At 48.4% G+C, this 19,421-nt stretch overlaps 1 protein-coding gene across 2 annotated transcripts in view; it reads right to left on the bottom strand.

Annotated features, from left to right (window-relative positions):
• LOC138259114 (calpain-1 catalytic subunit-like) overlaps positions 1-19,421 on the bottom strand; it is a 201,272-nt gene that overhangs the window by 91,759 nt on the left and 90,092 nt on the right. For both annotated transcript variants that reach the window (XM_069206610.1, XM_069206609.1), the window contains 2 exons: positions 18,615-18,786; positions 14,437-14,508 (listed from right to left, as the gene is read on the bottom strand). In XM_069206610.1, coding sequence (XP_069062711.1) covers positions 14,437-14,508; positions 18,615-18,786 — 244 coding nt within the window. The remainder of the gene's footprint in view (positions 1-14,436; positions 14,509-18,614; positions 18,787-19,421) is intronic.

The following is a 19,421-nucleotide window of genomic DNA, read 5'->3' on the forward strand; positions in this document are numbered from 1 at the left end:
TTCTGGGTCATGGCAGTGAAGTAGAAGGGCATTCTCATTTTCAACTGTGAGCTCCCAGACCCCATATCTCGCTTGGAAAATCTATCTGCTAAACTATGTGAAGTCCTCTTCACTACAACGCCTTGGTTTTGACTAATAATACAAGCCACCCTACAATGGGTGCTGTTGTATTAAAGTAGACTACCATTCAGACTCAGGCATGACATTCCAGCTCTTTGTGACAAACAGAGCAAACATAGATTCCTTGCAACATAACTACAGCAGCCTTGTCCTCTTCAAAGAGAATCAGAAACTGAATACAATTTTGTTTTATGGACAAACCATTCACATTTACCTATAGGACGTTTAGTCCATCCATTATAATAGCACAAGATTGTAAAGCCATCCTTACTTATCCCTCATGCTGCTTTTAGACTTCAAATCCTTCCAGATGTACCTTGGTATATAGCACTTGCCCACCCTTTAATTTAACAGCTTACCCTTTGCCCTGCCCACCACCCTTTTCAACCTCAAAATAGTACTGCTGATTCCATATTCACTATTTTTACCTCTTGGAAAAAATATTCACATAAGGGGGTGCGAAAGGCATTCAGCAGAGAGGCCAGAGTCTGCTGGGAACTCATCAGCTACCACAAACTCCACCATCCCATCATATATTTATCATTCATACACAAAATGTTCACCCACGTCAAAATTCACCCTATGGACAATAAAGACTACGGGCTTGATTTAGAGTTTGGTGGGCTGGTACTCTATAACAAGTGTGACAGATATACCATTTGCGTTTTTACAAGTGACGTAGAATATAATGCACGTGTAATAAGGCAGATGGGATATCCATGATGTTTGTGATGGAGTAACCTGTTGGTAAAAATTGAAATCAGGCTCTAATTATTCTTTTTTGCAGGACACTGTATACATTTTTCAGGTGTATTCTCTCTATCAAAAAAAGCTTCCTAAATTCCTATTAGCTACAGGGTTCCGAAGTGATGATTGTTTTTAGAAACTGTAAGGCAATAAAATATCTCTAAACCTTATAGACCCCCATGGAATTGACTCTAATATTACAAATAATGGTCATGAAGGTTCTGACTCCAAGTTGCTTAAATTTGAGAAGCAGTTGCTGCACTCCTTTTCTCCTTTTGTCTATCTCATAAGTGAGAATACAGAAAATGATTATCCACAGGGAGTGATGGTGTGCTTTATTTGGCATCTTGTAAGTATTCAACAGTACTGGCAGCCATCGTCGACTTTTGGTGTAGATAAAAGGGACCTAATATGCTCTTACATTACTAAACGCATCTTGCAGAGAGTCCTTCAGTTCTCCCAGTTGATGCCTTTGTAGAAGGGTAGATACCTAACTATTAATGTCTCTTTCGGACCAGGCCATTTTTGCAGCGTCATCCGCAAACCTTTTGCCACCTTCCTCCTATTTTTCTGACCAGTTTTTGTTGGCTTTCGGACTCTGGACACTTTACCATGGCCAACCAGTGCTAACATGCATATGCTGTCTGTCAAAATCGTATTAGTGATTCGTTTATCCATGACTGCCATATTTGATTTACTAGTAAGTCCCTAGTAAAGTGCACTAGAGGTGCCCAGGGCCAGTAAATCAAATGCTGCTAGTGGGCCTGCAACACTGGTTATGCCACCCACATGAGTAGCCCTGTAAACATGTCTCAGACATGCCACGCAGTATCTGTGTGTAGTGTACCCACTTGCCAGGCCCAAACCTTTCCTTTTACTACGTGTAAGTCACACCTAACGTAGGCCCTAGGTAGCCCCTTGGGGGCAAGGTGCAGTGTATTTCAAAGGTGCAACATTTACTGGTGTGTTTTACATGTCCTGATGGTGAAATAGTGCCACATTTGGTTTCTACTATTGCAAGGCCTATCGCTCCCATAGGTTAACATGGGGCCTGCCTATAAATGTATTTTAAGCGCAGTGTCCCATTAGGAGCAGATAGAGATGTGGAATTTGGGGTCTCTGGACTCACAATTTAAAAATACATCTTGGTTTTTAGATTGTCTGTTTGAAAATGCCACTTTTAGTAAGTGGGCATTTTCTTGCTTAATCATTCTGTGTCTCTGCCTCCCTGAACATCTGGTTCAGCTTGACAGTTGGGCTGTTTGTGAATTCTCTCTAGACAGTGACACAAAGGGAGCTGAGGAGTATCCGGCATATCCTGATGAATCTCCTGGGCTAGAGTGGGGAGGGAGGAGCTGACACTTACACCTGAAAGGGCTGTGCCTGTCCTAACACATTGCAGTCTCCAACCCCCTGTTGTCTGTCTGGGGCCAGGCCTAGGCAAGGCAGGGTCTTGTCAAACAACAGAGACTTTAATTTGAAGTTTGCCTACTTCAAAGGCAGAAATGAGAATAAGTTGTGGACCCATAACCCCAGACTTTTAGACTTCTTCTGAATCAAAAGGAACCTCTTTCAAGGAGAAAAGCTGAAGAGCTGGAGGAGTACTGCCCCTTTGGTGTGTGTGCTTTGCTGGGTTGGCCTGCAGTTACTGCTTCTGCCTTAAAGAGGACAAAGACTAGTCTTTGCTGTGTAACCTGCTTGTGAAGATTCTCTAAGGGTTTGGACGGAACTTGCCCCCTGTTCTGAAGTCTCGGGCCATAAAATACTTCAACTGTCAGCACTTGGGCTCTCTTGGTGAGACACCTACCCTGCCAAAGGGTGCCACATCCAGTCCCTGGGACCTTGAAAGGAGAAGCTGGTGAACCCAAGGTGAAAACCCACGCACAGGAGCCAAGCGGCAGAAACATTGACGCAGCGCCTGCACTGCAGATAAAAAATTGATGAACCAGCAGTAAAATCGATGCATCGCCAGCTCAGTGCAGATTCATGGCTGCTGTGCGTCCGGATTTTCCTCGCATCGTCCCTATGCATCAAAACTTGCAACATCACCACACAGACCTGAGGCTGCTTGTCTGGAGATCAACACATCTCTTCCCTGCGAGGAAAGAATCGACACATTGCTTGCCCGGGGGAGAAAGAATCCGCGCACGGCCTCACTTGTGAATAAGGAATCAACACATTGCTTGCCTTTCCGAAGCACGCTCACCTGTGCAGCTTTATTTTTGATGCATACCAGCTACTTTGTGCTAAAACAACGCATCCATTGATTTCTATGGCTTAAGATTCATTTTACTTTAAAAATTCATATCTTTGCTTGTGTATGTTGGATTTTTGTTGTTTTGGTCTTGTTTGATTTAGATAAATATTGGCTACTATTCTAAACTGGTGTGGAGTCCTTTTGGAGTATTTTCACAGTGTTACTCTGTGTGTTGGTACAAATACTTTACACATTGGTGTATGCCTGACTGCTTGTGCCAAGCTACCATGGGGGTGAGAGCAGGGGTTACCTGAGCTGTGTATGTCCCTTACCCTGACTAGAGTGAGGGTCTCTACTTGCACTGCCAACTAGAGACCCCATTTCTAACAGTCTCCATCAGCTGGCAGCTAGTACCCATGTTCTTCAGTCCTTCAGATTAACTCACTATAAGTATGTTTGACCTCCTTGAGTGGTTCTTGTCTCTATATTTTCTCTCTAAGAGCTTAAATCAGTTTTCATGTTGGCTACGGTCTACTCAGACAAGCTCTTCCCGGGAAGTAATCCGCTTCTCCTCCCCACCACCTACTATGCTGAGATCCCATTCTTTTCATTGAAGAAATGCACATCCTCGCTGATTTGGTAGCCTGAGCCTACGCCTAAGCAATCTGAATGTTACTTTTAAAGTGTACTTCCTTTAGGATTAATTTAAGATGATGTCTAGAAGAGAGTTCTATGGAATGTCTGTAGATGTGATCCCTTACATCAGGATTTTAACTGACAAATCAAAACAACACAAGTAAAGCGAAGCAAACTGGAATATTAACAGATTAACAGATCAGTGTGGCCAGTCTCCTAACAAAATAACCCTTATTTTGGATATAGAACCTTCACCTACTTATCATGGCACGCTTCATAATATGGTTTTCTACACTTTCAGAACATTTGTTTTGTCTGGATGGGCACTATCAACATTGGGAGCTCTTATAAATTTAACAGGAGATAATAAAATGGATCCTAGATGAAACAGAGTTAATATTATTCAGAGATTCACCCAAGAAATAAATGATCTGACCTGCCTCTGATAATATTAAAAAATATATAGGAGGATGGCATGGATTATTAATTATTCCATAATCCTTTTAGTTAACATATTTCAAGCCAAGAAATTAAGCCTCTATGGGTTTGGTCTTCTTCAGGACTATGCTATCCCTAACTCTGCTCACCCTACCATAAACTACAATATGAAAAACGTATAGTAGGCAGAAAAGAACAAACACAATAAACATACTAATGTACTCACTTAGGAGTGATCCTGAGCCACAGGTAACTTCCTGAGAACAGGGAAATCGGGCTACTTGGAAGGCAGGAGGGGGCACCTTCTTATAGTCAAACATTTGTCAAGGGTGTGTGTCCAAATGTACACCTAAGCTCCTCTGCCATTTCAAATTATTCTTTCCTGATAAGCCACCATATGCATTGGAATCAGATGAATGATGCAACAGCTGAAAACCTGATCCTTTGCCCACCATACATTTTCGTAGTCAGGAAGACTTTTTATACTGGATGTTTCTTAAACTCTTGAATGTAAGAGGGCAGATTGAGTTTTCTGGTGGTTATCTGCACTCATACTCAAGCTCTTTTTCCAAAACGCCGACTTTCATTAAAGATTTCACCTTTTGATATTTTTAGATAAATGAGTAGCAATGGAAGGTTATTTTAAATTCACTTTCTAAACTCTGCTTTTCCTTAACTGTCGAACAGAGGTTGCTGTTGGGTTGCTGTTTATTCAGATAAGCCTTTCCAAGAGTGAAGCATAGACAACGGAACCAGATGTAAGGTCTGTGAAGTTCATAAGGGTGTACCAGACTAGCTGCATGAATATTTCAATGAAGGCATTCTCTTTCAGAAGGAAAAATAGGTGGATCCTAATCGGGAAAGGTGTTTTGGCACGAGAAGAGAAACTCAGCGTACTGCTTTTCTCCAAACTTTATCCTGTTTCATTAATAACTTCTGTTTCTTCTGGTAATCCTTTCTCCACCATCAGAGCCCCCTATCCTTCTGGGAAAGCAGCCTCTCCACTACTGCTCTTAGCTATGTTTTTGCCCTGCATCTGGAATTGTTATATCCAGTTTATACAAATTCAATTCCGCAGAGGAATTTATGACCTCATGTTCACAGTTTTGTGCTTCTTGGTCAGGCATTCGAGCTGGTCCTTCTGAAATGCCAATCTTAACCTGTACAAAATAGGGAGGGGCATCGGAGGCTGGTAAGCGTAACCTCAGCAGAAAGCAGGTGAGCACTTTTTTGGTCTTGATCCCACAGAGACATCAACCAACTAGAGTGACAAGTTTCCATTGGTCCTTGATCCTCGACAGTGTCCCTTCCATTGCTCCTTACTATCACTTTTATCCATTCAGCAGGGCACAAAGACTATGGGGGTCATTACAACATTGGCGGTAAAAGGCGCTTACCGCCGTGCAGAAGACCGCCAATACACCGCCGCGACCGTGGAATCCCGCCACAGCTATTATGGCCCACATCTCGGAATCCGCCGAAATTCAGACACCCACACAAGTCCGCCACAACAAAGGTCAGTGTTAAACTGGCGAAAACAAAACCTCCACCTCCACGCCAACAGAAACACGCCCATGCTATCACGACCCACGAATCCACGCGGCGGTCTTTCAGCCGCGGTATTCCATTGGCGGTACACACCGCCGCGCTCAAAATACACACATCTCCAAAACACCGCCACATTGGACAATTCCAAATACACACACCTGATACACATACAAACAACACTCCCACACACCCATTATAATATAAAACACACACCCACATCACCCACAAACCCCTACGACCAAAAAATAGAGACGAAGGCCAGAGAGAGAGCACAGAATAGACAACCCCACCACAGAGAGGCACACAACACCATCACCCACACAACATCCACGCACAAAACACCACACACCACTTCACATCACCACACTCATCAACACATACACCACCCCACACATCACCTACACCACCCCATGTCACGCCAAAGACACCCCCGGTTTTCCGAGGAGGAGCTCAGGGTCATGGTGGAGGAAATCCTATGGGTAGAGCCACAGCTATTTGGCTCACAGGTGCAGCACACATCCATAGCCAGGAAGATGGAGCTATAGCGCAGAATCGTGGACAGGGTCAACGCTGTGGGACAGCATCCAAGAAATCGGGAGGACATCAGGAAGAGGTGGAACGACCTACGGGGGAAGGTGCGTTCAGCGGTCTCCAGGCACAACATCGCGGTTCAGCGGACTGGCGGCGGACCCCCACCTCCTCCCCCACAACTAACAACATGGGAGGATCAAGTCTTGACCATCATGCATCCAGAGGGCCTCGGAGGAGTCGGTGGAGGAATGGACACTGGTAAGTCAAATCTTAACTATCATATCCCCCACCCTACCTGCATGCTATCACACACCCCCACCCTCACACCCTCCCATATCACTCCAACTCCTCACTAATGTACTAATAACACAAACTACACATCCCAACACCAAGCTCTGCATGACATAACAAAGCATGGACACCCATCACCAAAGCATGCTCACTGCACATACCCAGAACACCCCCCCCACAGGAATGCTTGCACTGGTGTACACGGTGAGCCACCCATTGCACACCATGACACACACACATGCAATAATCATGCACTTATGCCCTGCAGGATCACGAAGGACTGTCACCACACCGGAGGGTCCAGACAACTCCACTCCGCCCACAGAAGAGGCCCACAGTGATGATAGCAGCTCTGCCCTACTGGATCCTGATGACCAGCCCGGACCATCGTGGGCCTCAGGACAGTCGGTTCCCCTTGCACAGGCACAGCCCAACACTGACCTTCCACCCTCTGGTAACACCAGCACAGCACCCACCCAGCGGGCCCATACCTCCCTACCCAGGACACGTCAATCAGCGGTGTGTCCACCACTACAGGGAACCCAGGATAACCCACCACCCCAACAACAACAGGGACCTGGGGGCAGTGGTAGTGGGCACACGATCCAGGGGACGGAGGCACAGGAACATAGGGGAACTGGGAGGGCTGCTGTGCGACAGGGGGCGGACAGGCCAAGGGAACCCACTCTCCACGAGGCCCTATCCTCCATCATGGGAGCATACCACCACTCCTAGGAGACGATGGCAACGATCCTGGCCAAGTTTCAGGACACACAGCGCCTGCAGAAGGAACAGTATTTGGGGTTCAGGGAGGAGCTCAGGACCATCAGCTCCGCCCTGGGCACCATCGTAGGGGTGCTGAAGGACATACAGCAGACCTTGAGGGACACCGTGGCACTCCAAGGGGCCCCTGACACTAGCATTGCCCACCACCTCCGCCGGTGCTAGTGGACAGGACGCCCCACCACAGGACCACCACCCCACCCCCTGCAGACGGACAACCACCACGCAAGCGGTCCCTGAGATCCAGGAACAGGACAGAGCAAGATGGCAAGACCCCCGCCAGGAAATGAGACCACCCTGATTGTCCTCCCACTGTCCCACTTTGTTACCCTGTCCATACTTTAACTGCCCCAGCTCCACTTCCTTTGCCCATATGGAAGGTGCACCTGTGTGACCAATGGACTGGACTCTGCCATGGACATTCCTCCACCGTCCCCCATCACCATTGTACAACCCCCCTCCATTTTTGAGCACTTCAATAAATACCCTTGAACCACAAAAAAATCTGGAGTCAGTCTGTGATTTGGTAAAATGTATTATCAATGACAGTGTCAAAATGCGTGTCTAGTTGTAAAGCCAACATACCTATGTCACACATCACAAGTCCTTGAAGGATGCAAGCATATAACACACGTTGGTAACCACACCTGTGAAACCGTAATGGAAAGGTACAACTCAGTTACCAAATAATGCTATGAAATTACACACAGGATAGAGGAAGACGTGTGACAGTGAATGTAATGGTAAAAATGAAAATGTTCTCACCTGTGTGTCACTGGAAATATTGCTGTATGGAGCCAATGAACAAGTGCGCCGGAGTTGATGATACATGCCGCCGCGGACGTCACCGCCATTTTCAATCTATTCAAACACTCGATACCTGACCTTCGACAGGAGAGGACCTACACTGCAAGTGCTGCTGTGACCTCGGTCTGGAAGCGACGATGGCTGCTGTGTCTGGGGATAGGGCCCCTGCCTTCACTGCTCAGGAGTTGGAGAAACTAGTAGACGGGGTCCTCCCCCAGTACACGCTACTCTACGGTCCTCCAGACCAACAGGTAAGTACACAGGGAGCACGTTGTATGGACTAGGCCTGGGTGGAGAGGGCTGGTTGTAAGAGGGAAGGGGGCAGAGTTCAGGGAACATGAATGCAAGTGAATGCATGTGCCACATGGCAAGGGTAGGGAGGGGGGACACTTACATCGACGGTGCAGTTGGTAATGACTTCTCTTCTTCCCTTGTGCATGTCATGTAGGTCAGCGCCCCCCAGAAGAAGGACATTTGGCGTGCCATCGCCAAGGAAGTCCGGACCCTGGGGGCCTACCAGAGACGGGGCACCCACTGCCGGAAAAGATGGGAGGACATTCGCCGCTGTAGCAAGAAGTCGGCGGAGGCTCAGCTGGGGATGGCCTCCCAACGTGGGAGGGGTGCCCGTCGCACCATGACACCCCTGATGTTCCGGATCCTGGCGGTGGCCTACCCGGAGTTGGATGGGCGCTTGAGGGCATCACAGCACACACAAGGGGGTGAGTACACTATCATTCTGGGGACTTTGCGCGCAGTTGAGGGGTTTAGGTGTGGGAGGAGGGCTGTGGGTTTCCCTAGGCCAGGGTGACTTCCATAGGCTAGGACCCCCCGTAATGCAGGCCATGTGGCACTCCACCCCACCGCAGTAGAGTGCCAAGTACAGGTATACAAGCCCCTGTGGCATCCATGTGTGCAGATGTCCACCATAGCCATGTAGTCCAGATCCCAGGAATTGCATCTGTAGAGGCCAGGAGCACGGCGTAGTGCAGGGGGCTGCTGTGTCTGTATTGTCCGCCAACGGTAGCGGTATGCCATGCACTCAACCTGTCTTTCTTCTGTCGTCCCCCCCCCCTTTTTTGTGCTCTCCCTGTTCTTTTGTGCATCAGCATCATCAGACGCATCCCACATGGCCTTGGAGGGCCACACCATGGACTCAGAATGCACCAGTGGGACGGAGGGCGAGGGGAGCTTCACGTCGGCCACCGGATCACCAACCAGCGACACGGACTCGTCCGCCGATGGGAGCTCCCTTCTGGTGGCGGCACCATCTGTGCCCCCCACTTCTACAGGTACAGCCCCCACCTCCCCTACCAGCACCACCCTCCCAGCAGCCCCTCAGCGTTCGCCCCGTGCCCGCTCACCCAGGAGGGTGGGCATCACCTTCGCCCCAGGCAACTCAGGCCCTGCCCCAGTCACCCCTGCTGCCCTCACTGAGGGGGCCATTGACCTCCTCAGGTCACTCACTGTTGGGCAGTCTACCATTGTGAATGCCATCCAGGGTGTAGAAAGGCAGTTGCAACACGGTAATGCATTCCTGGAGGGCATTCATTCTGGTCAGGCTGCCCTTTAGCGAACCCTGCAATCTCTGGCCTCAGCACTGATGGCAGCCATTGTCCCTGTGTCTAGCCTCCCCCCTCCAACTTCCTCCACCCAGACCCAATCCCCTGTACCCCAGCCCATCCCAAGCACACCATCAGACCAGCATGCACACACCTCAACACACAAAAGTAGCTCAGGCAAACATAGGCACCACACATCCCACAGGCACTCACACAAGCATCACACACATACAGACACAGCAACATCCACTGCCTCCACTGTGTCCCCCTCCTCATCGTCTCCCTCCTCCCTCCCAGTGTCGTCTACACTCTCACCTGCATGCACTACATCTACAGGCACTAGGACTCGCACCAGAACACCCAGCACCACACCCTGCTCACCTGGACTCACCACCCCCACTCCCATTTACACGTCCCCTGTGTCCTATCCCAGTGTTTCTGTGACGCCCCCCCCCAAAGTGCACAAACACGGGCACTCACACACCCAACATCCATCCACCTCACGACAGCCTCCAGTACCTGCACCTGCACCCAAAACACCTAAAGTGACACCTACTACAACCACCTCCTCTTCCTCCACTCCCAGACCCCCTCCAGCTACCCATCCCAGTGTTCGTCAGAAACTGTCCCTCTGCAAAGTTGACCTTTTTGCCCCCACCCCTCCAATTCATCAGACCCGTCGTAGCGCCTCAGCCAAAAAGCCTCCAGTACCAGTGGTGTGTGTTCAAGGTGTGTGGAGTGCACCGGCCACCAGGGCAGGCAGTGTGACACGGAGCCAAGGCACTGCCAGTCCACCCCCTGTAAAGGCTCTGAAGTTGGAAAGTGGCCGACGGGACCGGCTGAAGACTCCTGGAGGCAAAACAACTCACAGGGGTCCCAGGGGGATTGCAGAGTCAGTTGTGACTCCTCCAAAGGTGGGGAAGGGCCAGAAGAAGTCTGCACAGCCTGGTGTGAGCATCACGGCGGAGAAGGGCTGCATCCTTCCCAGCGGCCGGGACGCCACCGCCAGCACCGTCGTCACTGGTCAGGAGACCACCGCCAGAGTCTTTGCCCAGGAGGGCCCAAGTATCGTCACTGGTCAGGAGACCGCCGCCAGAGTCATTGCCCAGGAGGGCCCAAGTATCGTCACTGGTCAGGAGACCACCGCCATAGGCATTGCCCAGGAGGGCCCAAGTATCGTCACTGGTCAGGAGACCACCGCCAGAGTCATTGCCCAGGAGGGCACAAGTCTCGTCACTGGTCAGGAGACCACCACCATAGGCATTGCCCAGGAGGGCCCAAGTATCGTCACTGGTCAGGAGACCACCGCCAGAGTCATTGCCCAGGAGGGCCCAAGTATCGTCACTGGTCAGGAGACCACCGCCAGAGTCATTGCCCAGGAGGGCCCAAGTATCGTCACTGGTCAGGAGACCACCGCCAGAGTCATTGCCCAGGAGGGCACAAGTATCGTCACTGGTCAGGAGACCACCGCCAGAGGCATTGCCCAGGAGGGCACAAGTATCGTCACTGGTCAGGAGACCACCGCCATAGGCATTGCCCAGGAGGGCACAAGTATCGTCACTGGTCATGAGACCACCGCCAGAGTCATTGCCCAGGAGGGCACAAGTATCGTCACTGGTCAGGAGACCACCGCCAGAGTCATTGCCCAGGAGGGCACAAGTATCGTCACTGGTCAGGAGACAACCGCCAGAGTCATTGCCCAGGAGGGCACAAGTATCGTCACTGGTCAGGAGTCCACCGCCAGAGTCATTGCCCAGGAGGGCACAAGTATTGTCACTGGTCAGGAGACCACCGCCATAGGCATTGCCCAGGAGGGCACAAGTATCATCACTGGTCATGAGACCACCGCCATAGGCATTGCCCAGGAGAGCACAAGTATCCTCACTGGTCAGGAGACCACCGCCTGAGTCATTGCCCAGGAGGGCACAAGTATTGTCACTGGTCATGAGACCACCGCCATAGGCATTGCCCAGGAGGGCCCCGGCAGCCACAGCCCCGCTGGGCAATGAGGGACCGTCATGCCACACACCAATGCCCAGTCCAGAGCCCGCCATGGCAAAGCACCGCTGAACAGTCCAGACACCGCTGAACAGGGCAAGCACCGCTGAACAGTCCAGAGACCGCCATAGCAAAGCACCGCTGAACAGTCCTGAGACCGCCATGGCAAAGCACCGCTGAACAGTCCAGAGACCGCCATGGCGAATCACCGCTGAACAGGGCATGCACCGCTGAACAGGGCAAGCACTGCTGAACAGTCCAGAGACCGCCATGGCAAAGCACCGCTGAACAGTCCAGAGACCGCCATGGCGAATCACCGCTGAACAGGGCATGCACCACTGAACAGGGCAAGCACCGCTGAACAGTCCAGAGACCGCCATGGCGAATCACCACTGAACAGGGCATGCACCGTTGAACAGGGCAAGCACCGCTGAACAGTCCAGAGACCGCCATGGCAAAGCACCGCTGAACAGTCCAGAGACCGCCATGGCAATGCACCGCTGAACAGTCCAGAGACCGCCATGGCAATGCACCGCTGAACAGGGCAAGCACCGCTGAACAGTCCAGAGACCGCCATGGCAAAGCACCGCTGAACAGTCCAGAGACCGCCATGGCAATGCACCGCTGAACAGGGCAAGCACCGCTGAACAGGGCATGCACTGCAGAAGAAGGAAAAGACCGCCACATCAAGCATCGTTATCCCATGTGCAGCTGGGACTGTGACGGGACAGGAACTGTCACGGGGAGACTAATCAAGTCTGGGCATCATTCCCCCTCCAGAACCAGTGGAGAGATCCATCCACTGCCTCAGTCCTTCACAGGATGAAACACTCTGGGCACCAGTCCACTCCTCCAGAACCAGTGGAGACATTCATCCACTACCTCAGTCCTTCCCAGGATGAAGCACTCTGGGCACCAGTCCCCCTCCAGAACCAGTGGAGACATGCATCCACTACCTCAGTCCTTCACAGGATGAAGCACTCTGGGCACCAGTCCCCCTCCAGAACCAGTGGAGGCTGTTATGTACTTGTGAGACTGTGGCTTTGCACTCCCCAGGATGGAACAGTGGGCAACCCACCCACTGTAGAGACTTGTGAGACTGTGGCTTTGCACTCCCCAGGATGGAACAGTGGGCAAACCACCCACTGTAGAGACTTATGAGACTGTGGCTTTGCACTCCCCAGGATGGAACAGTGGGCAAACCACCCACTGTAGAGACTTGTGAGACTGTGGCTTTGCACTCCCCAGGATGGAACAGTCGTGGATGTGGCGTGGTGCTGTAATCCGGCTGAGGTGCCCCCCTCTTCCCTTCCCCCTGAGGTGCCTGTTGTTTTTCTATCTGATGCCCCGGCAGTGTTCTCTCCGTTTGTGGACAGGTATCTTGTGTGGGCCTCGCCCATGCATTTTTGGCCTAGTGGTGCACGGACATTGAGATGTGCATATCTGCACTACTTCTCATACTGTATATACCTTTGTATGAGTTTATATATATCTGTATATAATTGACACATGTATATTGATGCATTACAATGTGTGAACTGATTTCGTTTTGTCTTTGCATTATTCCGGGGGGGTTGTGGGTTGTTACTGTGATGTTTGTAAATGCATTGGTGTGTGTGTTGTAATATGCAAGGGTGGGGGTGGGGGTGTTGCGTGTGTGTCCCCCTGACTTTTGCCTCCCCCCTCCCCTATGTCGTAGGTGCAGTACTCACCGTTGTCTTTGCCTCCGCCGGCGCTGGTCTTCGTAGATGAGTAGGAAGAGAAGGGCAGGTAGGATTTGTAATTCCGGCTCCATGGTGTCCTCCTTCCTCGTGGGATGTGTTAAGGTGAGCGTTTTCCTGTTGCAGAAACTGTTTCCGACGTGTTTTTATCCACGGTGAATCCGCCCCGGAAAAGGTGGCGGATTGGCGGGTTGTGATACTATGGGCGGTACATTGTCTTCCGCCTGTCTGTTGGCTGTGACCGCCGCGCTGCTTGTCTGTACCGCCGTGGCGGTCGGAGTGTTAAAGTGTCTGTCTTTGTTGGCGGTTTCCGCCACGGTCATAATTCCCTTTTTTTGTCTGCCGGCCTGTTTGCGGTATTACCGCACGTTTAACACCGTCCGCCAGGGTTGTAATGACCCCCTATATGTTGTTCATTAATTCCCCAGCCACTGCCCAAAATAGGGAGGAACTCAACGCACTCTACTTTCTCAGACCCAACACACTTTTTTCCTCAGAAGCGCTGACATGACTACCCGCACTGAACATACACCACAAACACAAGCATTTAAGTCAATCACTGCTGTTTTAGAATAACTTATGAACACATGCTTACACGTTTCCCTTAAACAACACTACAGACAATCTCAGCTTTTAGAACCTAGGTTCCCCCGTCAATCAACTTGTGACTTCAGTCTTGCCTTTGACCCAGTACAGTACTCGGCTACCTTTTGACTAGGGTTGCAATATACAAATACCACATAACTACATACAATCTTTACTGTCACTAAGATAACATATTATGTGCTAACGCATACTCACATCGAACATTTTTGTTGCATGATTGGAATATTTAACAAACACAAGTTGTTAGCCATTTATGCCTGCCAAAGATTTTACATGCACCATATAGATAAACACTGCCTATTGTTATGCATATTTTATATTAGATATGAATGTATCTATGTGAAACTCAGGTACGAAAAGCATGAGTTACATAGCCAAAGAATTTGTGAGGCATATCCTTTACATTCACAATTTTTGTGGCCCATGAGCTGTAAAGTAAGGAAACTGCACTTACCTGGCTCATGCCTGTCACAGAATAAGCATGCTTGCCAAGGATCCCTTGTTCATTCTTTTGCTCCAATTCACCCTGGAAACAGAAACAAGTTTTTTATTTATTTTTAGAACAGGAAGATCAAAATGTAGGTTCAGCTAAGGAAGCAAAGAGACCAAAATTCCTGCTGAAAATCTTCGGTGTTGTATTGTTGCTTGCTCTCATAGCAGTGACGGTATTTTAGCCCTGTACTGTAAGGCATCAGCGCTATATCACTAAGCGTAAGCAGTTGAAGTATAATCTACTTACGATGAAAAAGATACTTAAAGTCATTAAGAGCTAATTTTCACCAAATAGAGAAGGTTCTTCAAAGAACCAAAACATTCCAAAGTGAAGTGCAGTATCATTATCCTGTGATGTATGGGGTATTTAGTCTGTTGCAGTATCTAGCAACAAATTCACCTTCCCCCCAGCCCTCTCTTAAATGCATTTGTCTCATGCCTCTTCTTGTGAAGGAAATATTATAGTCTGAAACCTATGATCAATGTTCAATCTTCACTGTGAAAATAAACAATAGGCAGCTTGTAATTGTTTGTAAAATATATCTGAATAAATTTTATATGTTACTTTAAAAAATGGCTGCAGTTATGAATGTGTAACATCAACATGCAGACTGCTACCTTCCTGCAATAAACTCCAGCAGTGAAATAAAGTAAATACTGATATCAACATCTCCTTATTAGCTATTTAGTGTGAATTTTCCTGGACAAAGAAAACTTAAAAACAAGCTTTCCATTCCGTTGTTTGGAGAGCAGCCTGCTCCAAAAGTAGGCACTGTGATGTTACAACTCATTTATAATAACATATAACAGCAGAGTAGTAATGGCATTATTGGTTTATTAGGCTTGAGTAGTGATGTCAGAATAAAACTTTAATAGCCAGAAGTATAGATTGGTAAGTGTCAACCAGGTTGTCTTTCTCTGAGGATTTTTAAGTGATATCTGGCAGACAGGATCGACGCTCAGGTTATCTATGATATGACTTCAAACCCCCTGAGGTAGAGAACCCCCACCTACAGCTTTATGGAGTATTAGGACCTCACAGATCCTCTTCTCCTGCTCATAGCAGCAGCACAGGGGTAAAGAAGCTATACTCAATATGACCTAACCTCTCCTAGCCTCCCTGTTAAAGTACCAGGTGTCCTTTCAACCATTTCACCACTCTTGGCAGGACCCTCTTCACCCGAATCTGAAAAAAACAGACTAGCGTCTTGCCAACCTTCACCATAGCCCTCAGCAGGACCCTTAACTCCTCTAACATTCAAAGATTCAAAAACATTCATGGGACTGTTTGTGCACTATCCTACGCAAGTCTACATCGCTCCCCCAATCCCAACATAAATCTAAAAAAATCTGCGAGGGCTCTGCCACTATCCAAGACAATTCTCAGCAATGTCTTTACATCTCAATCTTCCGCTACCCAAAACATAGTACATGGCATTCTACTACCCTTCAAGCCTTCGCTCCCTCTATTGCCCCAAGATGCACTCTCCCGCATGCACAAGGGAGAGTCAGCTCCGCACTGAGAATGTCTCTGTCAAAGCCACTTGTCAGCCAGGGTTGCATTTCTCAGTAAGCGCTGGAGCAGACCCACAGCTGACAGGATACGCCGATTAGTGGCGCAGGAGGGTGACACCGATTCCTCTCCTCCCATACCTCATGGGGAGGCCGGGAACTGGCACCCGCACAAAAACCTACTTCGGAATCCAGTTGTTCTCTGCTCTAACAATGCATTGAGTAAGTAGGTTTGGAACTTTATGTACTTGGTAACGGCCCGCAGAGACATACACAATAAGAAAATTAGAACTTTTTTAAATAGAATTCCACCTATTGTATACTTGTATCTAGAAGCTATACAGGAGAATATAGCACACTGAACTTACATCATGAATTCAGTGATATAGATGCACCTCTTCTCCCAGCAGCTAGTAGGTACAATCAATCAAAAAATTTGTAGAGCGTGCTGGGGGGGGGGGTCAGGGAGTGTCACTGGTCGAACAGCCATGTTTTGCGGTTCTTTCTGAAGACCAGTAGGTCTTTGGTTTTGCGAAGGTCGGTGGGGAGGAAATTCCAGGTTTTGGGGGTGAGGTAGGAGAAAGACCTGCCTCCTGTGGTGGTGCGCTGGATGCGGGGGACTGTGGCTAGGGCAAGGTCGGCTGATCGGAGGTTGCGTGTGGGAGTGTGGAAGTTTACTCTTTCATTGAGGTAGGTTGGGCCGGTGTTGTGGAGTGATTTATGTGCGTGGATGAGGATCTTGAATGTGATTCTCTTGTCTATGGGGAGCCAGTGAAGGTATTTCAGGTGTGGTGAGATTCGTTCGTGGCAGGGGAGGCCAAGGACGAGGCGCGTGGCTGTGTTCTGGATTCTTTGGAGTTTGCGTTTGAGTTTGAATGTGGTGCCGGCGTAGAGGGCGTTACCGTAGTCCAGTCTGCTGCTGATGAGTGCGTGGGTGACTGTCTTTCTGGTTTCTGGGGGATCCATTTGAAGGATTTTTTTAGAGTGCGGCGTGTGTGGAAGCAGGAGGAGGTTAGAGCATTGATTTGCTGTGTCATGGAGAGGGAGGGGTCGAGGGTGATGCTGAGGTTGCGTGCGTGGGTTGCGGGGGTGGGTGCGGGGCCTAGGGCGGTGGGCCACCAGGAGTTTTTGTTTTGGCCGAAGATGATGATCTCGGTTTTGTTTGATTTGAGCTTGAGGTGGTTAGTGGTCATCCAGTTGGCGGTGTCTAGGAGAGCGGCATGTAGGTTGGTTTTGGCGGTGGTGGGGTTGCGGGTGAGGGAGAGGATGAGTTGGTTGTCATCTGCGTAGGAGAGGATAGTGATTCCGTGTGCTCGGAGGATGTTGGCTAGGGAGATCATGTAGATGTTGAAGAGTGTGGGGCTGAGGGAGGACCCTTGGGGGACTCCGCAGGTGATCTTGGTAGTGTTGGAGTGGAAGGGTGGAAGGCGGACTCTCTGGGTCTGGTCGGTGAGGAAGGAGGTGAGCCAGTATAAGGCTTTATGGCGGATTCCTATGTTGTGGAGACGTGTGTGGAGGCAGACGGTGTCAAAAGCTGCAGAGAGGTCTAGGAGGATGAGTGCAACGGTCTCGCCTTTGTCGACTTTGGTCCTGATAACAATAACAATAAGCCTATAAGCCTATCTCTCAACACATTAGGGGTATACATGGCACTAACTATACACATTCCAATTTTCTGTCATTAACTCACCTAGCAAACATCCCCAAGTGAAGCACATAGTACAGTTCATGCGGTATTTGCCTTTAGGTGCAAGCTCCTCAAAGCCTACATTCAAACCAAAACCTCTGCAGTAATCAATTGTTTACTACTCTTCTTCATGTCCAAAATAAAGTACAGAAACATAAAAATGTAATGCAAACTAAAACATTACCGAAACATACAATAGCATTCAACTACCCCAGTTCATAACTGATAAATGACATTTAATAAATCATCGTAGAGCAGTAAAAATGATATGGCAGTAGGAAGCATATTAAATATGAAGTTAAAACAGTAAGAGGGAGAATTAATACTTGAGTCTTGATTTACAGCGAGGTGGCATCAAAAATACTGAGATTTTTGGAAGAAGAACCACATTTTCAGTTTGAGGACTCTTCTCTGGTGGTGAATGTGCTGGAAGGATTATTTTCCCATATTTGTGTTCATGGATCCACCAACACAGGACAAGACCCAACTTAGAATACAGAACACTGCTTTGCAAATTGGAGGTTTTCAGTTACCATGAACCCTAAATAAAGCTTTCAGAAAATGCAATGGTTGCAGCATTCAATGTGAACAGTTCCACCGGTAAAGATGCAGACCTAACTGGGGACATTATGTTTTGTCTTAAAATGATAGATAATTTTGATCAAAAATAGGTGTGAAAACAGCTCCACCACTGTGATGAAACAAACTGTCATGTTCATGGTTTGTTAATAATAGGAAATGAGTATAAATAAGTTCTCCATTACAAATAGTAGTGTATGCATTCTCCATACAGTAAAGAATATCACTGCATCAAAGCACCATCAGTTGAGCCTTTCCCATCGGCCAAGATCATGACTTTACTATGTAGCCTTTTCGATTATAAAACAAGAGAAGAAGTACGTATGTGATTGAGGTGTAAATTACCAGTAAGGCCATCTCACCACAGTATTTCCACAGCAAACTAGAGCTCCTTTCTCCAGAAGCCTAGACAGAGATCTCCACAGCTCTGCAGGAGAAACGTTCAACTGACAGCCATCGGCCACTCCACCAGTCATATCCTCCATAGCTTCACTAGGATAACCCAACTGCAGCGCTCCATATCCACCTTTTAACCTAAGGAGAACAAACACTATTAAGAGAAAAGGCAGAGCTCACGCTAATGTTGCATAGAAGTATTTTGGCGTTGGTAACTGAAAATGAAGGTTTGGTGAGAAGGCAAGGAACAGCTTGATACTAGAGCCATGGGTATTCATATGAAAGATTTTGCTATATGTATGGCTTTCTAAGACTGCAAGTAGGGTTGGGAAACTAAGGTGAGATACATGAAAGAATGAGAGACTGTGATCATTTGCCACACAGAAGGGAGCCTACTTGCTACTTCATTGTCACTCTTATTATAAATCATATGCTGTGGGGACTGCACATCCAAATAAGGAGTATAAGCGCTTTGTTTTCAATTCACAATTTCATTTTAAATCGTACCACTTCATGCAGCCCTAAAGTCAAATAATCAGAATCAGTATGTTCCAGCTTATGAAATCAATGAAGAGCTACTTTACACAATGCAAAACTTCCTCAAGTGCCCCACTGAGAGAATGGCTAATAATATACTTGCGATACAGAATGGATCAAAGGCAAATATCTAGTAATAGCCGCCCAACATCACTGAATTAAAGTAGTGTGAAAATATTAAGAACGCCACAATCCAACTGTTACAGGCAAACACCCTGGTTGCTGAAAATGTGAAT

This window comes from Pleurodeles waltl, chromosome 9 (assembly GCF_031143425.1).
Source record: "Pleurodeles waltl isolate 20211129_DDA chromosome 9, aPleWal1.hap1.20221129, whole genome shotgun sequence".
Taxonomy (NCBI): Eukaryota; Metazoa; Chordata; class Amphibia; order Caudata; family Salamandridae; genus Pleurodeles; species Pleurodeles waltl.